We start from the raw sequence: 15,669 nt of genomic DNA on the forward strand, positions 1-15,669 counted from the left end.
TATAAACTGTTTTATTTCTTTTTTTCTTATTTTAGAAAAAAGAACTGAAATGGATTTAGGAAGATATGTGGAAATAAATGACTATGGGAGTGACTGGTTTTCCAGCTACCACCCGCAAACGCAGTTTTTGCGGTTGGTAGAGGTTGTCGGCGGTTTGCAACAATCATTCAAATCATTTTAAATCGCTTTAAACCGCTTTAAACCGCTCTGAATCTCATAAATTCAAAAGCTGGCTCCAGCTAGCGTTTGCGGCTGCGGGCGGTTGCGGGAGAGTAAAATTTTTATCTTTTTTTTTAAAACAATATATATATAAAAGTAAAAATATTTAATAAAAAATTTAAAATTGAAATTATGAAAATATTAAAATATATCTATTATATTTTAATTAATATTATAAAATTTTATAATAAAAATAATTTCAATAAATTTTCAAAAATTAAAATTATAACTTTCTAAATATAAATTTTATATTTATTATAATTTTCTGATTTTTGATATTTTTATAATTATACTAAATGTAAATATTGTTAATTTATTATTTGACTGTTACCGCATTTGGTAGTTAACCAGTAATAAGTCACCCACAAACGCACCAATTTTTAACCGCAGTACCAGTCGTACAAATCTCTTAAAACCGGTAGAAACCGCAACCGCCCGCATCCACAAACTCTCGCAACCGCAACCGCAATCGCTGCGTTTGAACCAGTCAGACCCTATATTTATAAGAAAATGAGTAGATAGAAAATTTGCTAAAATTTGTAATAACAACAAGCGAAAAAAGTTCGGACTGTTTTATCATATGAATTAGATCAACACTTTTTGTCCGAATCTAACGAATGATGAAACGATGTTTGTTTATGCACCTCGTTATAAGTGTAACGGTCACGGACCAAAACGACATCATAATAGTACTTTACCATCATTCAGTCTCAGTATATATAAACTCATGCCAAGCAATTATATAGCTTACCCATTTTGTATTTAATTTAAGTGAATTCCTTTTCCAAACCTAACAATTAATTATTGCCTACATGTAGGTTTTATTAGCCTGTTACATTGATTGCTTCCATCAGTAAAATGTTTGAACAAGCTCAGTTTAAGCTTCACGAAAAATATTGTGGACATACAAGCACAAATAACTCTCTTTTTTTTGTTCAAAGCACAAATAACTCTATATACACGAAAGTTATAGATTTGACCAAGTTCTTATATGTGGGCGTAGCCACGTAGGCTAAAAACCACGTAATTAATACAAATTGCCAGTGTAAACGTTCTAAAATGGTAAATGATAAAGTGATACTGCAAATGGTTCTATGAGCATGGAATTTTATTTTTCAGCGATTACAATGATTAACCATCACATAAAATATAGTAATAAAAGAGGAAAACTAGGAAACCCACGTAATTTAATAAACAAAATTATCAGATATAATGTTTAATTTTTCGTAGTTTCTATATATTAAAACCCTTATCAAACTCTATGATCCCTCTCCGTCAGTATTCGCTGACGACATGTAACTCACCACAAGAGATGTCTCTTCCGTCGCTTGAAACTGTCCTTTACAAGTTTGACAAGTAACTTGCATAAGCGTTGAGCTTATCTTCTTCATAGATTGTTCCTTTAAAAGCTTAGCTCTCTTAAGCTCAGTTTGTGCTTGTTGCCTTATCTTCTTCGCATTCGCAAACTCATTTTCCGCTATCTCTCGCTGTCTCTTCGCTTCTCTTTTAGCTTCCTCCGCGTACGCTTTCTCCTTCATGATCTCTTCACTCGCCATTAGTTCTTTTATGCGATCAAAGTTGTTGTAATGATGATAGGATGATGATGATGGAGCAATGGAGAGGTTTAAGTTTGTGGTATCATGATTATGATGATGATGATGATGATGAAGAGATGGTTCTTTAACTTTGTGTTGTTGGTTTTCTTGATTAGGGTTTAGATTTGGCGTCGATGGAAGAAGCTGAAGTTCAAGGTTGAGATTTGATGAATTGGTGAGAAGTAAAGGCGTTAAAGATGAGCTTCTGATATGAATTGGACGTCCTTCTAGAGGTAGAGGAGTCGCAACTGTAACCGCACCACCGTAATTCGTTTCGCTAGATGGAGTGCTTGCAGTTGAGGCGGTTCTAGAGGAGCAGGCGGTGACAATGACGGCGGTTTGTGGCGGTGGCGGCGGTTCATGGTGAACATTCCGTACGGAACAGTTATCTTGATGTTCAATAAAACTCTCCACCCTAAAATAAAAGAAAAGAAACTTATTAAATGACTTCATATGATATTAGGGTTGTGAACTGTCAAAGTGATTATATATTGGTAAACTTATAATTTAATAATGAGTTTCCCTGTTTAGGCTTATGAGATAACTTAGACTCGTAATAAATACTATATTAACACGAGTTTGAGTCCACTAGAAAGCCTAAAAGTGTGTAATTTCTATAGAGATGGGGGGGGGGTCAATGTCATTAACCTAATTAATTATAAGTTTCTTTTTTCTGGTCAATAAATAATTAAATTTCTTTTCATGTCATAAACCAAACAAAACAGTCAAATAGAAATCTTAAGAGACTGATGCATATATATCAATACACACAGTTAGTAAAATTCCTGAGGGATGGTCAAATCAAACAAAACTATTTGGTCCACAAATATCAAACTTGGTTCCGGGTCGCTAGAGCAATTTTATAATGTACGACATATAATTTTATTTTGTCCAAAAAAAGATACTTAATTTTATCAAATCCAGTTTCTTGTATATTAAGCAATTTTTTTTTATCAAATTCGTCCAAAAGTTGGCATCTTTCATGAATAATTGTATAATATCAATAACTGATAAAAACGGTCCAAAATTCAAATTGGAATATTTTCTGATTAAAAATCGAATTATAGTGAGAAGAACAAGAAGTTTTACCTGGAGAAGACACGACCACAGTCACAAGAATGGCCTCTAGTGCCACAAGTTTTGAGATGAGCTTTGTAATCTGATTGAACAGCATAACCTTTAGAGCATTTCTCACAAACCCATTGCTTATGGTTGCTGTGTTTTCGTCTGAAATGTTTTTTTATTCCGACAAGATCTCCAAGAGCATGACAAGGATCATGGTGAAGACAACTGGGTTCAGGGCAAACATAGACTCGTTTCTTCACCTCTATGTTGTTGTCTCTCTTCAGAAGCTTCCATGGAACCTTGTGACGTCTTCGATGCATCTGGAGATTTTGATCTCTTTGAAACCCTTGGTTACAGATCTCACATATGTATCTATCTGATTCAAGAAGAGTTCTTGGTGATAGTGACACAACTTCTGCATCTGGATCTGAAGAAAAGAAACAAAACCTATTAAAAATGTAAAACTCATGTTTTAATTTCGAGTAACATTAATACTTTGAGATTTTTTTTTAAGTTTAAATTAAGGGGTTTAAGAGCCCATTAATACCCCCCATAAATTTGCAATTGGTAATATGAAACATAATGAAACTTTAAAATAAAACCCATCACAAAACATATCTTTGATGAAACAAAAACTTTTAATGTGGTTTAACTTAAATTCTAACATATCAAAAGAATGTATTTAGTTGAACATTAACAAAATGTGTGTTTGGTGGAGTTTAAGAGAAAACCAGGTAAAAGTACCAATGATGCCCATGAGTTGAATTTGGACATAAAGAAATAAATTCAGAAAAGATTGAAACTTAAAACTAAATTTATAGTGGGACTTCATTATTACCTGGTGTTCCTGCAGGTCTTCTTTTCCTCTTTTGAATGGATGTCTTTGTGGTGGTGACCCCATTTTCTGAAGAAGAGAGTAAAGGATCAGAAGAAGAAAAAACCACACAACGTGTGTTAGCAGTGTTCTTCTTGGAAGCAGCATCATCCAACATCACCACTGCTCCTTGATCTGTTTTCATCAGTCGCTTCTTTTCTTTCTCTCTTTCTTTTTGACTTTATTGTATTTGGATTGTAGAGATTGATTTGATGAAACAAGACCCAGAGACAAAAACAAAAATAAGAATAAGAAGAGATTTTGAAGATAGTGGGAGGTTCAGCTTTTACAAGTTAGAGTAAGGAGTAATAAAGAGAGAGGAAGAGATAGGGGAGAAAAGTTCTCTTAAGCTTTCTGCATCAAAAGCTTTTCAAAACTTTTTCTTAGACACTTCAAAGTTCGCTTATGTTAAATATTATGATGAAAGCTTTTCTTGGGTCTCTCTCTTTCTCCCTCTAGTTCACTCTTATCTATTTCGAATCATTAACCTTTCTCTCTCATACACTTGAGAGTTTGGAGCAAGTTAGGGGGGCATTGATGCCTATATTGCCTCTGCTTATAAAGCTCATTGCACTGTTCCATCACTACATACACTGTTGGAGAGAGATAGAGAGAGGGATGTGTAAATTAGGATTTACATTTGGATTTTTATTTTTGTTATTTTGTATTTATATTTAAGACTTTGTTTCTTAGAGTATGTTGCATATAATGATTTTTGGCTTGGACCCATATCTTGTCTGTTTGATGAATTTGTCTGATTCCTTGAACCTTCATTAATTATTTTTAATCATTGTAAAAACATTGTAAATATATCGTTGTTGTCACGATTTACCTGACGTATGAAAGAAACAATTTAAATAAATATATTGTTTTCATTAGCATACTATAATTTTATATGGAATTTATATTTCCATTAATGGTAGACTCAGTAACTAAGCGGCTATCCATTCCTATACAAATTTGTATCAAATGTAGGATTACCAAATATAGTGCAGGTTATATATATATATCAGTAGTCTTTCTTAATTTTTATTTGCAAATAATGGGAAATATTTTATATTGATATATATGGCGCTCACTTTATAGATGAAACAACTAAATAACTAGGTTAACATAATTAGTTTTTAAAAAAGGTTAATTAACATATTTATAACATATAGCCTGATTAGTTTTTTGACTGTCACTCTCAAGTCCTTTAAATAGTGTGATTATACATCACTTATACATCTTTGCGTTCCATCGTTGTTAAAGCCAGAGGCGTACTTACTATTGTTTGAAAAAGGCTTCTGCCTTAGGCCCCCGAGAAATGTGTAATTTTTAGGGTTTCTAATTTCATAAAATTATTCTATAGAGCTAAATATATAGATTTAGGTAGATTTTTACCTGATTCTGAAATTTGACTTTTGTTTTTGATGAATTATTTTATTCTAATCAATTTCAATATGTGTTAAAAATGCAAAAAAATTAATTGAAGAACTGACAGGATCTAACTCACAGTTATGATTTTCATTTTTCCTTTGTTATTTACTATAATCCAATTTTTTCCTTACCAAAAATTAGTTGTTTGTATTTTTATTTATACAGTATGATAGTTTGATGAAAGAGTTCATAGAAAAAATAAATGATATGTTTTAACATACATATTTTTTATCTATCATCATTTTTTAAACGACAAAATGTTGTATATTTTATCTACCATTATTTTTATTCAATATTTTGTTAGTATCACTTTTATTTTTATTATTTTATCATTTGTATTTAAATGATTGTTTTCTCTTTCTAAAATACCAAATTATTACTTTAATTTTCTCTAAAAATAGCAGTTTTCTACTTATAATTTTAACCTTTACTTTTATATTACAAATTTAAAATGGTTTCTATCACAATTAAAATTTATATTTTCTAATACGTATTACAAAAAAAATATTTTTAAAATTTGCCTTGAGCCCCCAAAATTTGTCGCACGGCCCTGGTTAAAGCAGCCCAATAAGATCTAAACAATTTTAGAAATTTTGGCATTGTTAACTATATTGAAATGATATGTCATCACTTTTCAAAGGTTGGTCCACAACGAAATGACTACATGTTAAGATTCTTTTCAAATTACACTTGGAAACAAAGGAGAGGGAAAAGGTATATGGTTCTTGTGAATAATACAAGGATAATTGTATAATTGAATCAAAAACCAAACTCTATAACTTTCAATTATTTAGACAAAACTATTATTTTTTATTCGGCTTATATATTGGATGTACTCTGCCCATACAGTTAAGGGAAGAATAGAAAGAGTTTTTCTTTAAAAATGGAGTAGTATATAGTAAAAGACAGTCGCTCGATAAATCTAAATACATGCATAGCATAATAATTGAAGCCAAGAACAAATATGAAAGTAAATTAATTTATTAGTATATACTATCAATATAAACTCTACTGGATCTCAAAGAAAATAATTTTAAAATAAATTATTCGAACTTGCACGTGACATTACGTCTTACTCACGTGACCTTTTTCTCCACCCTCCATTGTCGTTTCCTTTTAGGCTTTTGCCTTTCTTCTTTTAGTCATTTCCTTAAGAGGTAGGTTTTATTAACAGATCTAAAAATGAGGGGGAAATTTATTTTACAACGAAACAGTATGAAATTATATATGAATTTTAGTGCTAAAACTCATTTAAAAGATGTAAAATTTTATCGTATTATGATCTATGATGATACATATTATTTTGACAAAAAAAACTAATTTGACATATTACAGATGAAGGGATTTTAACATATTCCCAGACAATTGTTTAAAGCGGTTTTAGATTGAATTTCTAATTAACATCTTTTAACTTAGACTATAGAGTATTTCATTAAAAAAATTGTTTTTACAAATGAGAGTTCTGAAAAAACAATATACAATACGTGTTATTATAGACGTATTTATTTGAGATCGGTTTTGGTGACTAAATTTTATTAATCTAGGAAAAATTATATTATAGCAAATAAAATACTTTACGTAAGTATTTCAATACTTTTATAAGGCCTGCATAGATGTAGAAAGAAAATTAGGGTGACATTTGATCCAAAAGTAAAAATTTATATAGAAGATTAAAAGTTGAAATTTACATAGAATTAAAAAAAAAAAGTTATAACTCTTTCCAGGACTGTCTCCTTATATGTTCAAATTTCCTACTAGAAGATACATATGATGTGTTAAAAGTTAAAACGTCTGTTGTTCGAAAATCATCCATTTTTCATATTGGGACAATGTTAATCTGAATGCTCCCGTTACATATGCTAAAAGACAGTCTCCCTCTTTGAATTGGCTTTCGGATATTGACGTATATAAGCTTAGAACCTTAGCATATAGATACTGAGTTTATAATATAAAACTAATTGAATAACCATATAATAAACTGAAAAGAAGATGAGAATACTGAATATGAATATGAAATTTGAGTTGGAAAGAGAGATCAAGTCACATGCTCCAAATTTACAAAGCAAAGAAATGCCATCATCTCCCCCAACTCCTCTCTTTGATTCTCTTTATCTTTTCTTCTTATATTCATTTATGTATACATATAATTATTTTATTTATATGGAAAAAGAACATTCCCAAATCATCATTAGTCATTTTATTCGGATATTTTGGTCTCATGGCTTCATCCTCACGTTTTTAAGAAACTATTTTTGAGAAAAAGAGCGGCCACAAAATACAAGATCTACAATATAAACGAATTTATGTATATATTAAATTGGTTACATAATATTTAAAACAAAATTTAATTAGGTTAAATAAATTTCCAATGAGCAAAAAGCTTTGTTAACATGTGACTTGTTGCAGAAAAAAACATGTGATTATTTATTAGAGGGAAAGAGTTTTGGGCCATATGTCAATCCACCGAACGTATTTTCGAATTAAGGTTATGATGGAATGAATGTTTGGGCCTTCATGTGATAAAATGGTACGTATATGAGCCTGTTCAATTTGTAAATAAGAAATCTCGGATGCATGATTAATAGGAGGTTCTTAAGTATCGGAATATAAGAAACTATCTCTTAAACGGTTTGCACTAAACATTATCATTTTGCATAAAAAATATTGTAGATTTAAGATTGTGATTTAGAAATTAGGAACAAGGGTTTTTGTTGATTATGGACATTCTTTTAGATTATTTGATCAATAGACATTCTTTTTAAATTTTTTTTTTTAAAACTGCTATTTTGTAAAAATTATCATTTTTTTCTAAAAAATATTATAGATTTGAGATTGTAATTTAGAAATTAGGATAACAAGAGTTTTTGTTGATTTATGGATATTCTTTTAGATTATCTTATCAATAGGCATTCTTTTTAAAAATTTTTTTTAAAAAATGGCTATTTTGGAAAAGTTATCATTTTTGCTTAAAAAATATTGTAGAGTTGGGATTGTAATTTAGAAATTAGGATAGCAAGAGTTTTTGTTGATGTATGGACATTTTTTTGATTATTTGATCAATAGACATTCTTTTAAATTTTTTTTTTAAAACTGCTATTTTGGAAAAGTTATCATTTTTCCTAAAACAATATTGTAGATTTGGGATTGTAATTTATAAATTAGGACAACAAGAGTTTTTTTGATATATGAACATTTTTTAAGAATTTTAGGTTATATTTTTTAAATAAATTTTCTAAAAACTTCTATTTTAGGAAAGTTATCATTTTTGTAGAGAATATTGTAGATTTGAAATTTTGATTCCGAAATTGGGATAACAAGAGTTTTTTTATTTATGGATGGGTATATTTTGAGAAATTTTGATCAATAGGTGGCTTTTTAAAAATAAACTTTCTAAAAACTTTTATTTAAGAAAATTTATAATTTTGTAGAGAAATATTGTAGATTTTGGATTGTAATTTAGAAATTAGGATAATAAGAGTTTTGACTGATAGATGACATTTTTTTAGATTATTAGATCAATAGGTTTAATTTTTAAATAAATTTTCTAAAACTGATATTTTTGGAAAGTTATCATTTTTCTAGAGAAATATTATATCTTTGGGATTGTAATTTATAAATTAGGATAACAAGAGTTTTTGTTGATATATAGACATTTTTTAAGATTACTTGATCAATAGGCATTGTTTTAAAAAAAATTAAAAACCTCATATTTTGGGATAGTTATCGTTTTTGCGTAAAAAATATTGTAGATTTGCGAATGTAATTTTGAAATTAGGATAACCATAGTTTTTGTTGATAGATGTGCATTTTTGTAAGATTTTTTTTTATCATTAGGTTATATTCTTTAAATAAATTTTCTAAAAAATTATACTTTAGGAAATTTATCATTTTTGTAGAAAAATATTGTAGATTTGAAATTTTAATTCAGAAATTGGAAATTGGGATAATAAGAGTTTTTGTTTATGGATGGGCATATTTTTAGAATTTTTGATCAATAGGTGGCTTTTTAAAAATAAACTTTCTAAAAACTATTATTTTAGGAAATTTATAATTTTGTAGATAAATATTGTAGATTTTGTATTTTAATTTAGAAATTAGGATAACAAGAGCTTTGGTTGATAGATGACATTTTTTTAGATTATTAGATCAATAGGTTTAATTTTAAATAAATTTTCTAAAATTGCTATTTCGGGAAAGTTGTTATTTTTGTAAAGAAAGATTATATCTTTGGGATTGTAATTTATAAATTAAGATAACAAAATTTTTTGTTTATATATGGCATTTTTAAGATTATTTGATCAATATGCATTCTTTTTTAAAAACGAATTTAAAAAAAACTGCTATTTTGGGAAAGTTATCGTTTATGCATAAAAAATATTGTAGATTTGAGAATGTAATTTTGAAATTAGGATAACAAGAGTTTTTGTTGATAGATGTGTATTTTTTAAGAATTTTTTTATAATTAGGTTATATTTTTTAAATAAATTTTCTAAAAACTTCTATTTTAGGAAATTTATCATTTTTGTTGAGAAATATTGTAGATTTGAGATTTGATTCAGAAATTGGGATAACAAGAGTTTTTTTTATGGATGGGCATATTTTTAGAATTTTTGATCAATAGGTGGCTTTTCAAAAATAAACTTTCTAAAAACTATCATTTTAGGAAAATTATAATTTTGTAGAGAAGTAATGTAGATTTTGGATTGTAATTTAGAAATTAGGATAACAAGAGTTTTTGTTGATAGATGACATTCTTTTAGTTTATTTAATCAATAGGTTCAATTTTTAAATAAATGTTCTAAAACTTCTATTTTGGGAAAGTTATCATTTTTGTAGAAAAAGATTATAGATTTGGGATTGTAATTTAAAAATTAGGATAACAAGAGTGTTTGTTGATATATGGACATTTTTTTTGATTATTTGATCAATATGTTCAATTTTTAAATAAAATTTTCTAAAACTGCTATTTTGGGAAAATTATCATTTTTGTAAAGAAAGATTATTGATTTGGAATTGTAATTTAGAAATTTGGATAACAAGAATGTTTGTTGATATATGGACATTCTCTTTGATTATTTGATCTACAGGTTCTATTTTTAAATAAAAATATCTAAAACTGCTATTTTGGGAAAATTATCAATTTTGTAAAGAAAGATTATAGATTTAGGATTGTAATTTACAAATTAGGATTACAAGAGTTTTTGTTGATATATAGACATTCTTTTAGATTATCTGATCAATAGACATTCTTTTTAAATTTTTTTTAAAAAAACTGCTATTTTGAGAAAGTTATCGTTTTTGCATAAAAAATATTGTAGTTTTGGGATTGTAATTTAGAAATTAGGATAACAAGAGTTTTTGTTGATATATGGACATTTTTTTATTATTTGATGAATAGACATTCTTTTTAAATATTTTTTTTTTAAAACTGCTATTTTGGGAAAGTTATCATTTTTCCTAAAAAATATTATAGATTTGTGATTATAATTTAGGAATTAGGATAACAAGAGTTTTTTTGGATATATGGACATTTTTTAAGAATTTTTTTATCATTAGGTTATATTTTTAAAAATAAATTTTCAAAAAACTTCTAGTGTAGGAAAGTTATCATTTTTCTAGAGAAATATTGTAGATTTGAAATTTTGATTCAGAAATTGGGATAACAAGAGTTTTTTTTTTTATGGATGGGCATATTTTTAGAATTTTTGATCAATAGGTGGCTTTTAAAAAATAAACTTTCTAAAAAATATTATTGTAGGAAATTTATAATTTTGTAGAGAAATAATGTATATTTTTGAATTTAATTTAGAAATTAGGAAAACAAGAGTTTTTGGTTATATATGACATTATTTTAGTTTATTTAGTCAATAGGTTCAATTTTTAAATAAATTTTCTAAAACTGCTATTTTGGAAAAGTTATCATTTTTGTAGAAAGAGATTATACATTTGAGATTGTAATTTTGAAATTAGGATCACAAGAGTTTTTGTTGATAGATGTGCATTTACTAAGAATTTTTTATCATTTGGTTATATTTTAAAAATAAATTTTCGAAAAACTTCTAATTTAGGAAATTTTTCATTTTGGTAGAGAAATATTGTAGCTTTGAAATTTTGATTCAGAAATTTGGATAACAAGAGCTTTTTTTATGGATGGGCATATTTTTAGAATTTTTGATCACTAGGTGGCTTTTTAAAAATAAACTTTCTAAGAACTATTATTTTAGGAAATTTATAATTTTGTAGAGAAATATTGTAGATTTTGGATAGTAATTTAGAAATTATAAAAACAAGAGTTTTTGTTGATATATGACATTATTTTAGTTTATTTACTCAATAGGTTCAATTTTTAAATAATTTTTTAAAAACTGCTATTTTGGGAAAGTTAGCATTTTTGTTGAAAAAGATTACAGATTTGAGATTGTAATTTAGAAATTAGGATAACAAGAGTTTTTGTTGATATATGGGCATTCTTTCAGATTATTTGATTAATAGGCATTCTTTTTAAATAATTTTTTTAAAAACTTCTATTTTGCGAAAGTTATCATTTTTGCATAGAAATACTCTAGAATTGAGATTGCAATTTGGATATTAGGATAACAATAGTGTTTGTTGATAGATGGGCGTTTTTTAAGAATTTTTTATCATTAGGTTATATTTTTTAGATAAACTTTCTAAAAACTTACATTTTAGGAAAGTTATCATTTCTGTAGAGAAATATTATAGATTTGAAATTTTGATTCAGAAATTGAGATAACAAGATTTGTTTATGGATGAGCATATTTTTAAAATTTTTGATCAATAGGTGGCTTTTTAAAAATAAACTTTCTAAAAATTATTATTTTAGGTAATTTATAATTTCGTAGAGAAATATTTTAAATTTTGAATAACATTCTTTTAGGTTATTTGATCAATAGTTTTAATTTTTAAATAATTTTTTTAAAACTGCTATTTTGGGAAAGTTGTCATTTTTGTAAAAAAAAGATTATAGATTTGAGATTGTAATTTAGAAATTAGGATAGCAAGAGTTTTTGTTGATATATGTACATTCTTTTAGATTATTTGATGAATAGGTTCAATTTTTAAATAAAATTTTCGAAAACCGATATTTTGGGAAAGTTATCATTTTTGTGAAGAAAGATTATAGATTTGGGATTGTAATTTATAAATTAGGATAACAAGAGTTTTTGTTGATATATGTACATTCTTTTAGATTATTTGATCAATATGCATTCTTTTTCAAAAAAAAATTTAAAAAACTGATATTTTGGAAAAATTATCATTTTTGCATAGAAATATTGTAGATTTGAAATTTTGATTCAAAAATTGAAATAACAAGAGTGTTTTTTATGGATGGGCATATTTTAAGAATGTTAGATTTGACATTAATTAATTGATAAATTATATAATTTTAAATAAAATAATTTTCTTCTTTGATATAATAAAACTTTGTAACTTAATAATGTACATCAAAAACATAACATTAATTTATATCTAATATTCTTATTATTGGAGAAAAATCTGCGTTTTCGAAGCATAAAACCAAATATGTTTACGAGAGTTATGTTACGTTTAACTCTTGTGCAAAAAGCAAAACAGACGATATGTTTAACTGTCGTAACGACTTGACAAGTGATCATATATTAACTAACGTTCTAAGAGCATCTTCAACCCCACTCTATTTTTTACTTTAAAATAGAGTTTAAAGTAAAAAAAGCTCCAATGGTACTCTATTTATCACTATATAATAGAGTAAAAATAGGTTTACTCTAATTATAGAGTAATTTATTTTTTTTTTGTTCATCACTCTATTTTCTACTCTATTTTAGAGTGCCATTGGAGCAAATTCAAACTCTATTATAGAATTACTTTATTTTAGAGTAAAAAATAGAATAAGCTATTGGAGATGGTCTAAGATTCAAAACAGTAATTAATTATTAGGATCGCAGGATTTGTTCGCGCGCGCACTCGTGTAGTCTCTCTTTCTCAAACTTGAGTCGACTTCTGAACTGGGCGATAAACTTTTCAGCTTTAGAATCTATGTAGCTGTCCCCGGACTCTTCAGAGCTAAGACTGGCATTGCTAGCCATCCTAACGTATTTGCTTTTACATGGTCTCATTTTGAACGGCGGAGGGGGAGGCGGCAGCGAAGAAAAAGAAGAACGGGGAGATGACTGTAAAGAAGACCATGAAAGCGACAAAGATGAACGTCGATACGTAAAAGAAGAAGGCGGAGACGACGGTGGAGATAGCAAAGAAGAAGGAGGAGACAATGGCGTATACGAAGGCTGCTCGAAAGCCATATACGATGATTGAAATAGCAGATCTTCTGCCTCAGTCGTTGAGTACTCTTTGTTGCTCTTGGAGAAGATGTAGCGGACAAAAGCGGCTAAACAGAGAAGAATAGCGAGCACGTTCCATCGTTTGTCGACAAAAATGAGCCAACCAATGTGCATGACACGGAGAGTGAAGGGAAAGACGAAGTGGATGGTGGAAACTGAACAAAACGCAACATAATACAAGAGTATAGCGTAGAAAACAATGTAGCGGCCAAGATAGGTGGGTTTGGAGTACGCACCTTCTGCCATATTCTCTCCTCTTTTTTTTCTTTAGATCTTCAAGAAAGTGACACCAAGAAAAGAAAAAAGCGTGATCGTCTCTCTTATCTCTATGGACGTTAAATTACTTGAGAAAGATGGAGCTTGATTTCTCCGTTCTTAGAACAACCTACTATATAATAGTACTATAGTATAATATAAAGAGGAAGGAGGGAGGAAGAAGGCTAATAACTAATAATTATTAAAGAATGACTTACATTATTGTTTATGTAACCATAAACCCACCGTACAACCTACACTTTCACTTGGGTCCCCCACAAACGCTCTATGTCCACGGCCAATCCACGGTTTTTTTCCACAGATCATCGACGACCCTCGGATGAGGAGATGTCACACGTCATCAAATGAAATCTGTAACGTATCAACTGAATAACGTCTCGCTCCACGTCACCAGTTCGGTTAAATGTTTTATACTATTAGAATCCTTTGAATCAGAAAAGTTAGGTTAAGGATAATGTAGGCCTTTTACAGTAGGAGTTAAGCCTGGGCGTTCGGGTATCCGTTCGGGTCGGGTGCTTCGGATTTTCGGGTTTTTGGATAGAGAGGTACATAACCCATTCGGGTTATTTTATATTTCAGATCGGGTTTGGGTTTTTAAGGTTATTTCGGATATAACCGAATTTTGTAACAAATAATAAAAAAATTCTATGTATCCTTGATTTAACCATGTGAGACCATAAGCAATACTATTGAAATTAAAAGATTGAACAACTTAATATAAGATTTATGATCTTTCTGATTTGTTATTACGTTTAGGAACACGAACATGTATTCTTTTTCTTCGTGTAATTTCTATTTGTATTATCTTGTATAAAAAATGGTAAAAACCCATCTATTCATAAATCAAAATCAAAGAGACATCAAAATCAAACAGAAATCAAACATGGATAATCATGAATGTTTGAGCTCATGCCTGTATAAAGAGCAAAGAGAAAACAAATCGCAAAACCTACTTGTAATCAAACATAAATCAAAATCGCAAAGTATAGTGATTCATACGTGTAATCGGTCATAAAATGAGTTTGAGTATGTACTGAACATATACGCTGAAGAAGGAGAAGACGGGAAAATGAATGGAATGAAAGATGTAAATTTAGGATTAGTAATTTATATATATATATATATATTCGGGTACTTCAGTAATTAGTTAGGGTATCGGATATAACCAATCGGGTATGGGTATCTAGACTGAATGAATCTAAAACTCGTTCGGTTTGTTTTTTAATTTCGGTTCGGTTTTCAGTTCGCGGTTTTTGGATCGGTTCGGATTTCGGTTAATATGTCCACGCCTAGTAGGAGTCTTCTGTGATAAACAGATTTGTCACTAGTTCATTAAAACCTTCATTTTTCTTATATATATTGAATTCGTCCTTTTTCTTCTTATTACTTGTTCATTTATTTTTGAAAAATTTTCTATGTAAGCTATTTTTAATTTATTTTCACAAAAAGTCTCAAAGAAAAAATGACAAAAAAATTTCATTAAAGGGTAAATATACATTTATACTTCTAAAAAAACTAATTTAGATTTAGGGTTTAGAGATAAAGAATGGAGTTTAAAATTTTAAAAATATTTGAAAAAAAATATTTTTCAATTTGAAAAAAATATTAATTTTATTATTATTATTCTTATTATTATTATTTATTTATATTTGTATATTTATAAATCAAGAGATAAAATAGTCTTTTGTCTCTTTAATGAAACATCTTTGGTTGTTTTCCTCTTTAAAAAAAAAATTTGTGATAGAAACTTAAAAATTATTTGAGAGAATTGTTCATTATTTTCAAATAATATAATTCATCTAAGTACAAATGAGGGAACTCTACGGAAATACAATAAAGCTAAGGATAAAGGATTTACATAAGCTAAAAGTTGCCTACGTTA

General features: G+C 28.1%; 1 protein-coding gene across 2 annotated transcripts; it reads right to left on the reverse strand.

Moving 5' to 3' along the window:
* Window positions 1-1,289: 1,289 nt before the first annotated feature.
* On the reverse strand, window positions 1,290-4,576 carry LOC106431542 (zinc finger protein SHOOT GRAVITROPISM 5). Of its 2 annotated transcripts, none has more exons than XM_013872337.3 (3): window positions 3,718-4,576; window positions 2,904-3,306; window positions 1,290-2,229 (listed from the first exon to the last, which is right to left on the reverse strand). In XM_013872337.3, the coding sequence occupies exons 1-3, from the start codon at window positions 3,896-3,898 to the stop codon at window positions 1,479-1,481; spliced, it is 1,335 nt and encodes a 444-aa protein (XP_013727791.2). In that variant the 5' UTR covers window positions 3,899-4,576; the 3' UTR covers window positions 1,290-1,478. The 2 variants fall into 2 exon arrangements, with proteins under 2 accessions (XP_013727791.2, XP_022543694.2); XM_022687973.2 differs by lacking the exon at window positions 3,718-4,576 and adding an exon at window positions 3,624-3,693.
* Between the last annotated feature and the right edge of the window lie 11,093 nt (window positions 4,577-15,669).

This window comes from Brassica napus, chromosome A6, assembly GCF_020379485.1.
Source record: "Brassica napus cultivar Da-Ae chromosome A6, Da-Ae, whole genome shotgun sequence".
Lineage (NCBI taxonomy): Eukaryota > Viridiplantae > Streptophyta > Magnoliopsida > Brassicales > Brassicaceae > Brassica > Brassica napus.